Source organism: Pteronotus mesoamericanus, unplaced genomic scaffold (assembly GCF_021234165.1).
Source record: "Pteronotus mesoamericanus isolate MK-2021 breed Mesoamerican mustached bat unplaced genomic scaffold, CSHL_Meso_final contig_130, whole genome shotgun sequence".
Taxonomy (NCBI): domain Eukaryota; kingdom Metazoa; phylum Chordata; class Mammalia; order Chiroptera; family Mormoopidae; genus Pteronotus; species Pteronotus mesoamericanus.
The window spans coordinates 16,870,743-16,887,480 of NW_026555060.1; the positions used below are offsets into that span (position 1 = coordinate 16,870,743).

General features: G+C 39.9%; 1 protein-coding gene across 1 annotated transcript in view; it reads left to right on the forward strand.

Annotated features, from left to right (window-relative positions):
- Window positions 1-16,738, forward strand: part of PIP4K2A (phosphatidylinositol-5-phosphate 4-kinase type 2 alpha) — a 156,495-nt gene that overhangs the window by 122,885 nt on the left and 16,872 nt on the right. Inside the window, exons 5-6 of the mRNA XM_054592749.1 lie at window positions 90-236; window positions 4,768-4,806. Coding sequence (XP_054448724.1) covers window positions 90-236; window positions 4,768-4,806 — 186 coding nt within the window. The remainder of the gene's footprint in view (window positions 1-89; window positions 237-4,767; window positions 4,807-16,738) is intronic.

Genomic DNA, 16,738 nt, shown 5'->3' on the forward strand with positions numbered 1-16,738 from the left:
ACCATAGGCAGAGGAGTAATATTTTACATTTGAAAGAACACCTCTTGATTGGATGATTTTATTTCTGCTTTTCTTTCTCTTTTGTGCAGTATATAGTGGAATGTCATGGGATCACCCTTCTTCCCCAATTTTTGGGCATGTACCGACTTAATGTTGATGGAGTTGAAATATATGTGATTGTTACAAGAAATGTGTTCAGCCACCGTTTATCTGTATATAGGAAATACGACTTAAAGGTGAGATTGATTTTATTAATTTTTCTTAAGTAATTAAGCTTACTCATCCACTTGTAAATGTTGTCATTGATCATGCTAAATGCTTGTCCACATTGTAAATGTTGTAATTGACCATGCTATATGCTTTGGAGATGCTCAGAACTCAAAGCCACCAGGCTACTAGCAGTGTATTCCTTCATGGGTTTACCATAAGACATGTGTATGTATTAGAGATACTATGTCTAGCTTATTCAACAAATATTTCTTGAATACCAACTATGTACCAGGCACTGTTTTAGGGACTAGGAATAGTGTGATGAACAAAACAAACCAAACCTTCCCTCGAGGAGCTGACTTTCTTTTTTTTTTTAATTTTATTTATTTTTAGAAAGAGGGGAAGGAAGGGAGAAAGGGAGGGCGAGAAACACCAACGTGCGGTTGCCTCTCACGCACCACCCCCATCAGGAACCCGGCCCACAACCCAGGCACATGCCCCGACTGGCAGTCGAACCTGCGGCCTTTTGGTTTGCAGGCCATCACTCAATTCCCTGAGCCACACCAGCCAGGGCAAGGAGCTGACTTTCTGATGGGTAAAGACAGACAATACATGAAAGCAGTAGTTAAATCATATAGCATATTAGGAAGTGATAAATGCCATGGATAGAAGTAAAAAACAGGAAATTGGGGGGGGGGGAATGGCCATTATTTCTTCAGTTATTTTTGTTATCATCCTTAATATTTGTGAACACCAATTCCACATGTATTTAGCCACTTGAGTTTGTCCCACACCTCATTGACAGTCTTTTCGTTTCTTTACCATTTTTGACCCTATTGTTTTCATGCTGAATAAGATACATTATCATGTGTTCATGCTCACTGAAAAAAAGAAAAGAAGACAGGAAAGTATGGGGAAGGGATGCAGTTTTATGTAGGGTGTCAGGAAAAGTTTCACTGAGAAGCTGATGTGGAGCAGACCTGAAGGAGGTGAGGGAATGAGCTGAGGGAAGATATTTCTGGCAGACGGAACAGGCCCCAGGACCTGCTATTTCAGAGACGTTGAGTGAGAGAGAGACCACTGGAAATTCTGAGTAGAATAAGTTGATCTGACTTCTAGGATCACTGACTTAGAGGGAGAATGTCCAAGTGAGGAGTTGGCAAACTATAACCTGTCTGCATGGCAAGTCCAACTTGGCCAGTTTTGTAAATAAAGGCTTATTGGAATATCACCACGCCTGTTGTTTCTGTAATGTGTGTGGTTACCTGTGTGCTCTAATGGTAAAGTTAAGTACTTACCACAGAGATCCTTTTGGACCACAAAGCCTAAAACATTGATTCTTTGTCCCTTCTTTAAAAAAGTTTGTCAAGCTTTGGTCATCTATGGATTTCATATTTTTTTAACTTAGTTTCCTTCACTCTTAAAAGAGGACCCCCCCAAAAAACTTTTGCTTATATAGATTATGCCTACTGATATTTGCAATGTTAGAAATCAACATGAGAAATTTTTAAATACTTCAATTTATTTCAAATAATAAAATAATTACATGTTAGCATATTTTTATGAAAATAACTGTCTTCCAAAAAAATTGAGACAAGAGGCATCGTTTTACATTTTTGCAAATCTCTTTAATGTCTGAGATATTAAATTAAATATGTGATTGTTGCAGTGTCTTATCTGGTTCTGTTTTCTGTTGTGATGTTATTTGATTGAAGTGTATGAAGAAAGTCAGACCTTACACAAATAAGGGGAGGGGCGTGTTCTAACAAATTTGTCAGAAGTTTGTAGATATTCTTTTTTGATATCCAAAATCTAACAAATGGCAATTTCTCAAAGGGAGTCTGCAATCACAGTAGTGAACTTTTGTAATCTTTTCATTAAAAACCATTGGTCTGTTTGCTTGCATTGGTTTGAATACATCATGCTTAGGTTGTTTGGAATAGGTGGGTTCACTTGAGTTATGTGATCTTCCAAATATTGATACATTTCATTATGTGATACCAAGAAGTCATTAATATCACCACCAGTCTCACCGGAAAAGTCTTTTAAGTATTGAGCAGCTGTCAAGCTCAGGGTGGTGGATACAAGTTTTTAAAGTTTCTGATTTTTACCTAAAAGCTCAAACTTTACCCCTGGCAGCAAGTCCTGTTAGTTGTTTTCCGTGAAGTGACAGCACACAGTGCCCCGCACATACCCTCGCCCAGCAGCTTCATTTATCTTTGAGCAAATATCTGACAAATGCTCATATACGAATAAATATAGATTATCAGTTGTTCTTTCAAGTGTTGTTTCGTGAAAAACAGGCTAGTTCAGCACATAAACTATTACAAAAATGACTGTTCTTAAACCATTTTTTAATAGACAGAAATGCTTTATGCATACTTCCCACACAGAATAGCAAAAAGATGTGTACCCTACGATCAAGATTTAATAAAAATAAATGTTATTGCTTCCTGGAGGACATTTGTGTCTTTAGATATAGATACCGATGCAGATAGATATATTATGACAAACTTGACTGGTGTCATTTGATACCACTGCGGGATTTGTGCTAAGCTGCCGTCAGTATTACCCACCATTGTTTTGGCAATATCCACGCAAACATCAAAACATTGAGCAAGGCAAATAATGCTTCAGTATTATTATAAAGATAGCTTGACTTTGCAGATCCCTGAGAGGGTCTTAGGATCCCAGGGTACTGAATCACACACTTTGAGAAATGCTAGTCTAAGGGAGGGACAATGGTCTAGGTTTATCTCCTCCCTCTGGAGTTTAAATTGACGGTACAGGCTTTCCACATACAGCCTTGGTCTGTCCTGCCTTCAAGTTGTAACCGTCTTGTTCACTGGACTTGCCCCTGGTGGAAATTCCAGCCACTGTACAGGGCCCTTTGGCACCATCTCTCTCACAAAGCCTCTGTTGAGTGTTACAGGACTCTGTTCACTGGTCTGACTCTTCCATGTGGGAAGCCAGTGTGACCTCTGAAGCTACGTGTCCTGGTTTTATCACTTGCCAACTGTGTGCAAGTTGTTGAAACTTTAAAAGCCTCAGTTTCTTCCTCTGTAAAATGGAAATAATTTCATCTGCCTATGCTCATTGTTGTGAGGATTAAATGATGTTTGTACATAACACATGCTGGATATGGAATTGGTCAATAAATTTTGGTTCCCTCATCTATTATAGTAGTAAGTGCCTTAAAGGAAATGACATATCTCCAAGAAACTTCAAGCTTTTACCCTGGGCTGGCAGCAGGGCCCCTCAGATCCACCAGGCCTGGGAATGCTGAGCACCAGGGGTGAAGAACTGACACCCAGAGAGACCACAGCTTTGTCTCGGTGCTCTTCCCCAGCACAAAGAGTCTCCTCCTCATCTGTGAATTACAGGTCACACACATCCTAATCAGTACCTAAGCTTTACTTAAATGGAAGATGGTCATGGAGTAAAAATTTTGATTTCTTTAAGTTCTGTTTATGACTGGCTAATGCAAGTATTCCAGGGCAATAAATGCCTATTTAAGAGGTGGTCAGGTAAATGAATGGCTCCCCTGACCTTGTAGTTTGGGTGTCCGATGCTGGAGGGGAAGGGAGAGAGTAAACTGGCCTGTGATCCTTCTCCAGCCATTTATTTGGTGAAGACTGAGCACTGCTGTGTGAGGCACCGGATGGGCACTGGGGAGCACAAAGAATAAATAGTCCTTGTACTGACTGAGTTAGGAGGAATTCACTGGCCATTTATTTCCCAACTTTTCTGTTGCTTTAAGATCTTCCACAAACAAAGGAAAATTTCTCTGAGGGAACTCTATCCCAAAGCTCCCCTGTTGGCATCTGAGGTCAACCCCAGAGCCTTAAGACATAGTTTTGAAAGCCGGTGCAGTAGAGGGGAAATTGCTGAGATCAAGAACTGTGCTTTCTTCCACTTAATAGCTCTGTGCTCATCCTAGAGCCTGGCCCAGAAGAGGTGCAGGTAAATGTGTGTGAGAAGGGATCTCCGATGTGAAGGAGAACGAAGTATCCCCAGGGGTCTTACTCATAGTAACTACGAGAACGTATACATCCGTACTTCTGACATGGTAGCGAGGCAGTCAGAGGGTGAGGACAAGCTCGCCTCTGGAATCTATACTGTAGGGCAAGAGACATTTAACACCCCAGGGGTCACGTCAGCCAGCTGATGTCCCTCTTCTCTTCTGAAGATCATAACACCGACCATTTCTGGCAATTGATGCAAAAAGGAGAGTGTGATCTCGATCCAGTGTTTTGCAAGTTACTGTTCCAGTGATCCTCAGATTTTTCTGATTTCCAGCAGGAAGACAAGAACCAGAGAAAAGACAGCACAAAAGGTGACGTGATAGGAAAAGGGCCGGAGGCAAGTGGACAGGAATACCCGCAGAGGAACCGTACACCAGGCAGGGAGTAGTGATCAGGGAGGGGACAGGAGGAGGCTCCAAAGCAGAGTTGGTGCTCATTTATTGCAGTGCTCTGCCCTGGAACATTTGCATATTTTAAACATGAAATCCAGTGCCTCTCTCGTGCAAGTTTTTATTGTTTCTTTGTGTTTCAGGGCTCTACAGTGGCCAGAGAAGCTAGTGACAAAGAAAAGGTAAGTACCCTGGCATATTCCTCACCATGGTCCTGTGGGCATGCTCGGACAGTACCTCTTCATTCTTTCTTCCTGACTTCCTCCACCGTGATCGTTCCCACGTCCCCTTCTCTGCCCCACGGAGGAGCATGTTATTGAACAGGAACTTCACTTCACTTCTCTCCTTCAGCTCAGCTGTCCCATACCTCTTGGGTGAATAATGAAGTAGTTACTAGTTTTAAGTGTGGTTGGAAGAAACAGTTCACATGCAGCATGGTCTTGAAAACACAGCCATCTGTGTAGTAACTTACGATCAAGATTGGCAGACACAGCTCAGCAACAGGGTCCTAACTCTACACTTGACCGCTGACTAACCAGGAGTGACCTGAGCAAGTTTCTTTGCCTCCATGATCCCCAGTTTTCTCACCTGTAAAATGTTGGCTTGCATGACCTTTAAACTCCTTTCCAACTGAAAAATGTTAAAATAAGATTTAGAGTATTTTTAAAGAATTGAGGAGAGACTATGTCTTTTTATGTTTTCCTGTGTCACTGGACAGTAGGAAATACTTGAGCTACATTTAGTTTATTATGTAAAATTATAGACAGGTAAAGTCAATTTGATTAGGAAGTTGGGAAGTACTTTCTGTATGTAAACCTAAACTGAACAAAATTGGCATTGCTTATATGAAAGGCACCTCTATACTCTGTTATTCCTCTTCCTCACCTTGAGAATGTCTTTCCTTTTTTTTTTTTTTTTTTTTTTTTTTTTTAACAAACCTGAAAGCTGGAGTTTAGGGGGTTTTTTTGTTTTTGAAATTAAATTCTTTCAGAGTGATATCATTCAGTTTTGGTTTGAATTTTATGGATTTGGAAATATATTCATTCAGAAGTGCTTGTGACTGTCTTTATGGTTACTCTCCTCACTTCAAAGACTAAAATAATGAACCACACAGACACATCTGGCAGAAGATATAGACAATAATAGGAAATAACAGTGCTAGGTGATAGTACTCTGATAGGAAATACATAGCAAGAGCACCTGATTCCAGCTTGGTGGGGCCAAGGAAAAGCTTCCTGGAAGAGATGATATGTGGAAACTTGAAGGATAAGTAGGAATTAGCCAGGGAAAAGGGCAAGAATGAGCAGCATGTGCATGAGCACAGAGAGGGTGTGCTTGGCGCTTTAGCTGGAGGGTGAGGTGAGGCCAGTAAGATGGACCACTTGGAGGCGCTGTTGAAATAACCCAGGGGAGGTGGCAACCTGAGCTGGGTCAGTGAAAGATGATAGATTATAAAGCTATTTAGGACGGAGAATCCAAAGAACCCAGAGATTGTGGGAGGTGAACGGTGCCAGGGAGTGTGTGTAGAAGGAAGGGTGGGGTAAAGCATGACTCCCAAGTTTCTGGTTTGGACAGTTGGGCAGGTGTTGATTTCACTCTCAGAGACGGAGAAGGATGGAAGGAGTAGTTTGAGAAGTCAGTGCAGCACCAGAACATGAGAGATGTCCAATGGACATGAGAGGCTGCAGAGAGAGTTTCAGCTGGAAGAAATGACTTGGGAAACCTCATGGGAAGGAGGATCAACAAAAGCAGGGGAGTAGCTGAGGTTACCCAGGACGAGTGTGTGGAATAGGAAGAGAAGCATGTCTGGAGCTAGCCCAGAAGAATATCACTTAAGGTTGATGGGTAAAGGACGACAGTCTTGCAAAAGATCAGCCAATGATATAGGACATAAACCAGGAAAATTTGGATCATTTTTCCAAATGATTATTGAGCACCTATTATGAGCAAGCATTTTGACGAGCATTATGAGAAGTTCCTCAGTGAATGATGCCTCTACTGTCATGAAATTTACTCTCTAATATTGTCCCAGAAACCAGAGGGAGAGAGCTCCCCCAATATTGGATGCTTTTGCAATGTTAAGTAGGATGAAGGCCGAGTAATTTATTATCCATTGGACTTGTCAACAGAGAAATCACTGGCATCCTTGTCAATGACAGTGGGTGGGTAGATCATAAGCCAAATAACAATGGGTTAAGAAGTGGGAAGAAAAAATTAAATGGTAGGTCCTTCTTTGACTATTTGTATTTACTGCACACTAGTGAATATATTTTTACACTTCCAACCTCCATGTAAATCATCCTGAAGTCACCAGCTTTGGCCAAAGAAGCAGAAAGAGTGGACTGTTGACTTCCACGTTGCTATGACTAAACATTTCTTCTAGGTGTCAAAGAATTCAAGTAGGTATTTAAGTTTAGTCCATGAGAAACTCAGAGGTTTCACACTATTGGGATTTTCTCCTAGGAAAAAGTAGCTGGGCTATTTAAAAAGTCACTCATACTTTCCCAGCATCATAATAAGAAGCCAGACCCCGAAGGAGAACTCTGGATGTGATGACATCCACCATTCCATGTCGGTTGCTCTGTTTTTACTTCGTTCCCAAATCCCTTGAGACTCGTGCTAGCAGCCTTTTTCGCTCTGATCATTATGACGTCTTCGGGATCCATCAGCAAGCACTTCGTCTGTTTTGACAATAACCAATGCCGAGAAAAAGTTACAGCTCATGGAGTGGTTGCTGCTGAAGTCTCTGTTATAAAGCAAGGACACGTATGAAGGAAAGCCACAGTATTTGACATGCTTGTAGCGGTAATTTTTCATCAGAAGCAGAGCTCTCAGTTACCTGTGTTTCCCTCCACTGCCCAACCTGTAGGACCCCTCCTTTCCAGAGACCCATGGCGTTTGCACAGTTCCACTGCCCGCCTCACCAAAAATGTCTAGCCCTTCCTTGGTATAGGAACCTTCCTTGGTTTCTGTGAAAAGACATGAAAATATAGAATTTATTTAACAGAAACCCTTTTCTAAGGATTATGCTAGGGTGCTTTTATGCTCTTTGGAATATGTGCCAGTTCATCAAATCATATCCCTTGGGGTGGGCTTGGAAAGTCAGACATAGGAGGGGCCTTCACAGATCAGAGTCCAGTTCCCTTCCTCACTTGTCACAGATTTGAGACCAGAAAACTGAGTTCTCATGCTGTGTCACATAGTCAGTGGCAGAGGAGAACTTTTGTCTTAACCTGGGGTTTATTTTTAATGTTAATAATCAATGTATTGGGAATTATAAAGGTAAGCAATAATAACTGACATCTGTTGAGTGCATACTATATGCCAAACACTTTTAAATTTTACACAAATTTGGTCACGTAATCCTTATAGGCACTTCATGAGTTAGGTGCCATTAGGACTTCCTTTGAGCAAATGAAGCTACCAGGTTCAGTGACTTGTGCAAAGTCCCACAGTTAACAGTGTGACGGAGTCAGGGTTCCAGCCCAGAGCTCACTTTACTAACCACTATGCTAAAGGTGCTACTCTAAATGTCTGGGAGTTCTCTTTCTCCTTTTTTTAAAGGACTTAGCATCAAAAATACGGGGGAGGGGAGGGGTGGTGCAAAAAATGGAATTTGTTTATAAAAAAATTGTGCATTCTTCCATGTTTAAACTTAAATCACCTTCAGAGTACCTTCCATTTGATGCAATATGTATACTAAGACTTTTTTAATAATGCACGAAACAGTTTTTGAACTCACTGATTTCCATGCCATTTAGTGCTTCTGCCATTTTTCATTTCACCTCTTCAACATTGGCAAAATGTTTCCCTTTGAGGACTTTTTTCATCCAGGGGTGATGGGGGGGGATCACTTGGTACAAGATCAGTGAACAGGGAGTGGAGAGCACAGGAGTCATGCTGTTTTTGGTCAAAAACTGCTGAACACTCAGCACAGTGAGGGCAGGCGTGCTAATAAATCACCCATCATGAAAGGGACAGATGCACAGAGTCTTCAAAAAACAATTTCCTAAAGCCAAACACAGCCTCTCACAACAATGCCAGCTGGTACACTGATACAGATGGTCTTCTAGAACACTCCCCTAGCTGGGGAAGCCTGTATTACAGGGGGCCTACCTTCCAGAAGACAATTCCCATGAATCATGAAGATGAAGAAGGAATCATTCACTACACTGAAAAAAACATGATTTTGAAGTCAAATACGGTACCAAAGCCTTTCATTCTAAATCTTGATTTAAAAATACAAAAGTAGTGAAATAAATTGGTTTCATACTGTGTTGGCAAAACCACCCATTCATATTTCCTTAACTTTGAGAATGTAGGAATTTTTGTAAATATATCCCATGTCACTATATCTTACATTTTGTACACATTAAAATCATCTACACAATTGCGCTGAGGAAGAATTCAAAATGCTTTACTTTCTGGGCTTGGAGTTCATGACAGCTCTTATTCTAGAAGGAGAGGCACCAGAAGGCCACCCACCTGTCCTAGATTATAAGTGCTCCCTGGGAAGGGATGAGAGAGAATCTCTTGAAGATATAAAATGTAAATGTAATTAATATCAGTAATTGATGAAGGAGAGCATACCTGTGATAAGACATGATGTCCCTTGGATATGGCAGTTGGTTTGTAATCTAGCCACAGTGAGGTAACATTGACTAAACTATAACACAAAAATAAATGTAATGTATTAATGGAACTGAACTCGTAAAAACATTGAGTTTTTAAGTTATAAAAAAATTTTTGCGTTCCTTTTTATCCCAATTTTCAGGTTTTCTCTCCATGATTAGTTAATGTATTTCTATAAATACATTAACTATGTTTAATAAAAAGCATAAAACTATGTTTATCACTGTTTCATCTGGTTAGAAATATTTAAAGAAGGCTAAACATATTTGTTTCCTACATGTTAGCCTTTTATAAATGAGGCCAAGTGGTTTGCAAGAATATCATGTCCATTGTTCTCATTGTGTAATGATATTCTCTTCAAAATGATTGTCCTGGTGCAAAGAACAATTTTCATAGAAAATCTCCATTGACATAGCTTAGTAAATAATCTGAATTCTTTGTTTTTTCTTTCATTTGACTCATTATAACTTTTAATTTCCCATACTTTTAACTTGTTGGTGACAAGTTTTAAAACTGCCATTTTGAATATTTAGTGATATAGGTGCAGACAAGTCCCATCCCTTCTATTTCAGCTTGACACGTAATTAGTATGATTTATATTAGCATAATAATGAAGATGGAACTGAGGCAATAAAGAAGTTATATTCCAACAATAATGGGATCACTATCATGGCAACAAGTATCAGGACATTCGTGTATGGATGTCTTAGATTTTTTTAAAAAGAACAGAACAGTCCTTTCATTTTTTTTAAAACCGTTGTCAAATTCTGACAGCTGCTATGACTTGTTTTATTCTTTAATTCTTTCCTTTTTAATGGAAGGGCATCTTCCATTCATGGCTCCAGCAGTTTAGCCTCCTCTAAATGAGACAGAGAAATGCGAATCTCCCTGGTGGTCGATCTTTTCACAGCTGCGCTGCAATTCCAGTGTGACATCAAATTAGTAATTATAGCTGAGCAGACTGCTTTTTACCAAATGACAGTCTTAGCATGCTGCCAGAAAGCAAGCTACTCAGCAGGGAATCCAGGGAAGTAAAAGAAAACATAACTGGACTCACTTGATTTCTGAAGGATTTGATCTGACTCTTTAAAAAGCTCATGTTCTCGAGAGAGAATCCTGGGGATTCATACAAATATGCATTTTCTTCATCGTTCTGTACAGTTCTTCTCAAAACTCATGTCTGATTTTATTAGGTAAAGTAAAGCCTGTGTAATGGAGTCATAGGGTCACACAATAAGGATATTCTTTTTAACATATAACCTTCTCCCTGGAACCTATTTGAAAGAAAACAGCTGCCCTGCAATTGGCATTGGTGTAACTCTATTGGCAATAATCATTGTTGACACTTTGATAAGGGGCTACAACAAGCCGCCTTGTCAATTCTTAAGCATTGGGAATTGCACTAGCAATTAAGTAACTGTCACCATCTCTGACATTTTACCTATTACTCACTGAAGTTTCAGGAGAATTAATCATTAATAACCACCCTCACATTGAAAAATGTTTTCCTAAAGCCATTTTCAGCATTTCTTTTGTGATCTTTAGATTGTTACACATTATAATTAATTACTGCCTCTATGTGGTTCTTCGGGCTGCAGTTAAAGGTTACATAACAAAGAGGGCAGGCTCGGAGCCTGCAGTACAAAAGCATAGCCCTGTGTCCTTCTGGGAATCTTTCTTTGGCTATCAGTTAAAAAGTGCTTCCTTTTCCACTGTTCGTGGATGATCAGTTAAAAAGAGATTGTCAAGGTTTTTAGGCCCTAAATCAGCTGATGCTTTAACCTGTAGAATTTCTTTCTGTTTGCTGGCCTCTGTTAGGAACACCTATCCAAACACCCAAAATTCAGGGAAACATTTCTCTTCAGAGCAGAACCAGGACCTGTTTCTCAAACCTTAAGCCAAAGGCACTGGTAACATCTGCTTCATGGCCCAGAAATTTTATAAAAAGGGACTTTGGGAGAAAGGCACCAAACATAGTGTTAGGGATGCCAAATCCCTGTCCCTGCTCTGCCTTTAATGGAAGTTTGGGGTTCAGGGATAAATCATTTCACTTTGTCCTCATTAGTAAAATTGAAGAATTTTATTGTATCATTGGTTCTCATGCTTTAGTGTTTTTAAGAATCTCTTGTTTCAAATGAAACTTTCCCCTCCTCGAGAGGTGCATTTCAACTGCAGTCTTGACTTTGGAAAGTCCTGCACTTGGCAATCACAAAAGTTCTGTCTGTTTTAGGTATAGGTTAAGGCAATCGCTGTTATTAATGGAAAAAAAATGTTCTGAACCATCATATTGTGTCAGCAGATGTCTGAGCAAGCTTTACAACCCCTATGATGTAAACTATGGGCGTTATTCTGGGGGAGTCTTTAAGATTGAGTTCATTTGGAATTTCCCCAGCTGGTAAAAACGATGTGTGAAAAAGAAAGATCACATGCAATGACTTGTGAGCATCTTCTGGATGATAGTGTTAAACTCCTCAAGGCAGTCTGGCTTGTGGTGGTGGTGGTGGTGGTGTATAAAACCTCAGTTGCCTTACATTAATTTGTTCCACTGTAATGAACTCGACTTAGGGAATCCCAAGCATACATGGAGCAGTGCTATTAGATATGAGATTTTTTTTTAAGCTAACAGCTCTTAACTCAGTTGGTTCCAGAAAGACTGGGAATGGAGAGAAGACTTCCAAAATTTAGTATGTGGCCTGAATTTAAGCCAAGCTGCTGCAGGTGTATAATTGTTAAAATAATAAAACTATGATGTTCACTAAGTTAGTATTAAGCAAGAAACTATAGGACTCAGCAAACATCTTAAGTTTCTAGACTTTGACATTTTTCTGATTATCACCATTGATATTCATGCAGAAGAATCTTCTGGTCAGATTGTAACAAACCTATTTCATAGATTTTGTTTGCAGTGTAACTGTTTTATCATAGCTTGTGGAGGAGCACCTAGCCGTCACGTTTGACAGCGCTACTTAGGGAAGGGCCATTATGTTCTGAAAAATACGACAATATTAGAAAAGAAATGCATATCACTTTTTAAATTCTAGTGTGAAAATTTTAGGGAAAATAAATAACCAGCAGCTGGGTTCTGACTTCTTAACAATTCCAAATTGTAAAATTATGATAGGGCTTACCCAGTTTTGTGCTTCTTAATTGTAGCACTGTTTCACAAGTATGTTGAGGTATTGTCACAAGTATTTTGGGGCATATTGCCTTTCTACATTTACACATAAACACGGATTCAAAATAAAAACTTTCACATTCAGATGCTGGTCACAGATGTATACACAACTGTTTGATCATTTCTCAAGCCATGAACTAGTATAGACTTTCTGCTTATGTTGTTAAGGAGGATTGTTATATGTACTTTTGTGAGAAAACACCTGTTATCTTTGCTATTTCTGTGTGAACATTACCCATAGTCACTAATTTGCCTTTTCATGTATCAAATTTGTGGCTTGGATACATTTGAGAAGCAGAACTGATTTTATTATAAGTCTCTAACGTCTCCTATTACCCCAAAATTGATACCACATATATTCAATCAAATTATCTTTATCCTAGCTCCAGTGTCAGGATTACCTAAAATTCTCTCCCTTACAGAAATATTTCTGGGGTATATTTTCAGCCCCACTGACTGACTTTTATGAAGTTTTTTTGGCAAGCTTGGTGAAAGAGGGCTTAGTATTTTTTGTGAGTTTATTTTCATTTAGGTGAGCTTGTACAAACAAGTAAATCAGGAACATAAGCACTTCCTAACATGAGACAATAATTAGTACATATTTTTTTATGTTGTGTATCCAGCTCCTAGTGTCACAATATGGCCCATAAAAGGGACCCCAGGCAGCAATCTTTGACGTCAGGGCTTACAATTAGACTTCTTTTAAATGGGTTGCCAAATGAACACATTGGGGGAAAAAGTCATTTCTTTCTGAAATGCAAGTCCTTTAATCACAGAGTACTATGCAATGTATTATCCTTTGCATTGAAACCTTCTGGTACCAAAATGCTGTTGGCATTAAATACTCAAGTGTGACAGAAGTACATTTTATCTTCCTGCTGAGGTTTCCATCCAGGCTAAAAACATACACACACATTCACTATCGAAGAATGTAGACTTGCAATTGAAGAATATAGACTTGCTGAGGGACAGCCTATAATATTGTGCTATAAAAGAAACCAAAAACTTCGTCCATGGGTCTTTTATACATGTCCCTTGATTTGACCCTTCCCCCCTTTTTCCCCAGTTACCCCTCTCCCTCCTTCCCTCACGTTACTGTTGGTTTGTTTTTTCTTTCAATGTTGCTGGGTATTTTTTCCTTGCTTGTTTGTTTTGTTGATTAGGTTCCATTTATAGGTGAGATCATATCTATATTTGTCTTTCACCCCCTGGCTTATTTTACTTTGCATAGTGCTTTCCAGTTCCATCCATGCTGTTGCAGAGGGTAGTAGCTCTTTCTGCTGCATAGTATTACATTGTGTAAATGTACCATAGTTTTTTAATCCATTCGTTTACTGATGGGCACTTAGGTTGCTTCCAGCACTTGTCAAAGTGGGGAAGGAGGGAGGGTGGGAGGTGGGGGTAGATGGGGCAGGAGAAAGTGGTGGCGGGAAAATGGAGACAAGTGTATTTGAACAACTAAAAAAAAAAGAAACCAAAAACTTTTTACCTAATGATATAGTTACAAAAAGGGAGAAAAATGTTATAATGAAACGGTATTCTTTTTACACCTGATAGCAAGTTAAATGTTTCAAATGAGCTTATTACTGTGTAGTTTTGGTTAATGTTTTCTGGCTACAAGATTTCAGTTAGTGAATTTTTGCTTTAGGTCAGCAAAATAGCTTTCACTAAATTATGTACTTGTATGATGTGCTCACTGAGGTAAACTAACCCATAGAAAATTAAGGTAAGACAAGAGTCAGCAAATTTCTGTCTTTGGCCATATATTTAAAATTACTAACTTTTATTCCATATTAATAAGACAAATTTAGATACTTTATTGCTCTTAGAAGTTAATTTATGCAATTTTTATTATCATATAGCAACATTTTATTCCCATTTGGGTTTCCCTAAGGGTTTTTCAGTGAGGTTTTCCGATTAGGGACAGCTTTTGAGGTGGGCCGCGGAGGTTCGAAGAGCAAGGTATGGAGCTGGAGCAGACAAGGCAGGGGAATACGAGCCTTTGGCCAGTGTTGCCTTTAATGCACCTCAGGTACCTTCTGTTCCCATGTCTGATGCAGTGAAATGAAATAATAACCTTGCCCTTGTGTATGCTAAGTTTGTTTGCTGCAGGTAAAGGAAGTGTCTTCAAAGTATAAAGGCAAAGTGTAGAAAATTCATGTAAGATGTTTGTGACTAACAATAAAACCTGAAAACAAAGGAAATTTTAAACATGCTCTAAACATATTACCAGCCTTACTTGAGACCATGACAAGCAAATAACAAGAATAGCCCTCCATTTGCAAGTGTTGCTCTAAGTTTTTTATATATATGAATTTATGTAATCCGCACAACAGTGCTGTTTGCTAATCTGCAATTAAAGATGAGGCGACTAAGAGGTTAAGTAACTTGCTCAAAGTTACACAGCTAGTAATTGGAGGAGCTGAGATACAACCCCAGTGGCTGGATCCAGTCTGTGCTCATAACCTCAGGCTTCACTCTGTGTCCTAATGGAAATGTGGACCTTGCTTGAGCGACCAGGGGTTTGGCAGTGCCCAGCAGGAAAGTGTGAGGGGTATTCATCTGCTAATTTTATCCCAGTAGTGGAAGCAGGATACCTAAATTGCAGGGGGAATGGTATCTCTCTGCTTATGCTTTTAGTTGTGTTTGTGCTTTTCCATGTCACATTAGTAGAGACAAATGCCACTTGGGGCCCAACCCACCCCAGTCAAATGACCTCATGCAAAATGGAAAATAACTTTGTCTCATTAAACTTGGGCTACACTGACCCACACAGCCTCACTCAGCCAGCCAGGGTTTGGGAGCAGCTCCTAGCAGCCCAGGGCTTGGCGGGCTTTGGGAGATAGCGCAGCAGGTGCCTCCCATGCCTTGTCCTCCTTGGCAATCACCTACCAGCAAGTACCTGTATGGTCCTGCAAGTCCCCAGTCACACTTGGAGGCTCCCAATCTACTTGGAACTGGCAGGAGAATGTAACTCAGAGCAAATAAATAAAGATGTAACCTGCTCCGACTTTAGAAAGATTGCTGATGGGTGGCTGGATGCCAGCCTTAGAGAGTCCACAGTTAAGAAGTGTTTCTGAGCTAATGTCTTCAGAGCTGATGTCAGCTCTGGTGGTTTCCTCCACCCTCTGGCTGGTTCTGTACTGAACAAGAAAGGGTATGAAAGACACCCATTAAAGAACCTGACCCAATGACTTCAAGGCTTTCAAAACCCATCCCACGTGGAAATAACCCACTGTTGCAAAGCAAAGGGTGAAAGCCGTCGCTGCCCACAGTGGTTTCTGGGCTGCCCTGCAGACATCGCCTTTGTGGGCAGCGTGACACTGAGGATTTAAGTTCATTAATTCATAACATAATAGTTTTCATCTCTTTTTTAATAAATGGTGCACTTTTAGTATAAATGTTCATTATCAGAAAGATAACTTGAAATTTTTTTTGAAAGTAAGCAGTAAGATTTTCTGGAGGGTAAGTCATCATCAGGCCATTGTATCTTTGTCAGCTAGTTCTTAGTAGAAAAAGCATCGCCGATTTAAACTTTTTTCCTAGAGAAAATGTTACATGCATGCTAAATCTTTAATATCAGTTTTAGGTCCACACAGTTTATTGAATGCTTACTGAGGTGGCGACGGCGGTGGTGATAACAAGTGCTGCTTGCTATTTACATTTTCCACACATTTTTCACACATGATCACATTCTCAGAACAGCCCCACCTTAGCCAAGTGACTGAGAGTCAGGCATCCTGGGTTCCCATCTCAGTCTGAGAACTGGCTTAGCAGGCTCACCTTCCAGGCTGAGAGACCTGAGTGAAGTTGCAAAACCTGTCTAAACTTAGTTTCCTTGTAAAATGAGCTCAAGAATCGCTATGATTCATTTACACAATGGAATACTAGTCTGCTGTAAAAAAAAGAAGAAAATTTTACCCTTTGTGACAGAATGGATGGACCTGGAAAACATTATGCTAAGTGAATCAAGCCAGTCAGAGAAAGACACATGTGGAATCTAATAAACAAACTTAACTAACAAGCAAATAGGGACAGACTCTTAGAGAGAGTGCAGGTTGACAGCTTGGTGTAAGGAGAGGGGTGTGGGAGGGGTGGAGGGATCAAGGAAAAAAGAACAGAGAAAGAACTCATGGACATGGACAGCAGTGTGGTGATTGGAGTGGGGAGGGGTTGGATGGAGATGAGAGAATATGGGGGGATAAATGGTAATGGGAAAAATACAATAAAAATAGATTTAAAATAAAAAATAATAGTCGAGGTTGCTGCAAAGAGTGAGATGAAGCACTTAAATAAATTGATGTACA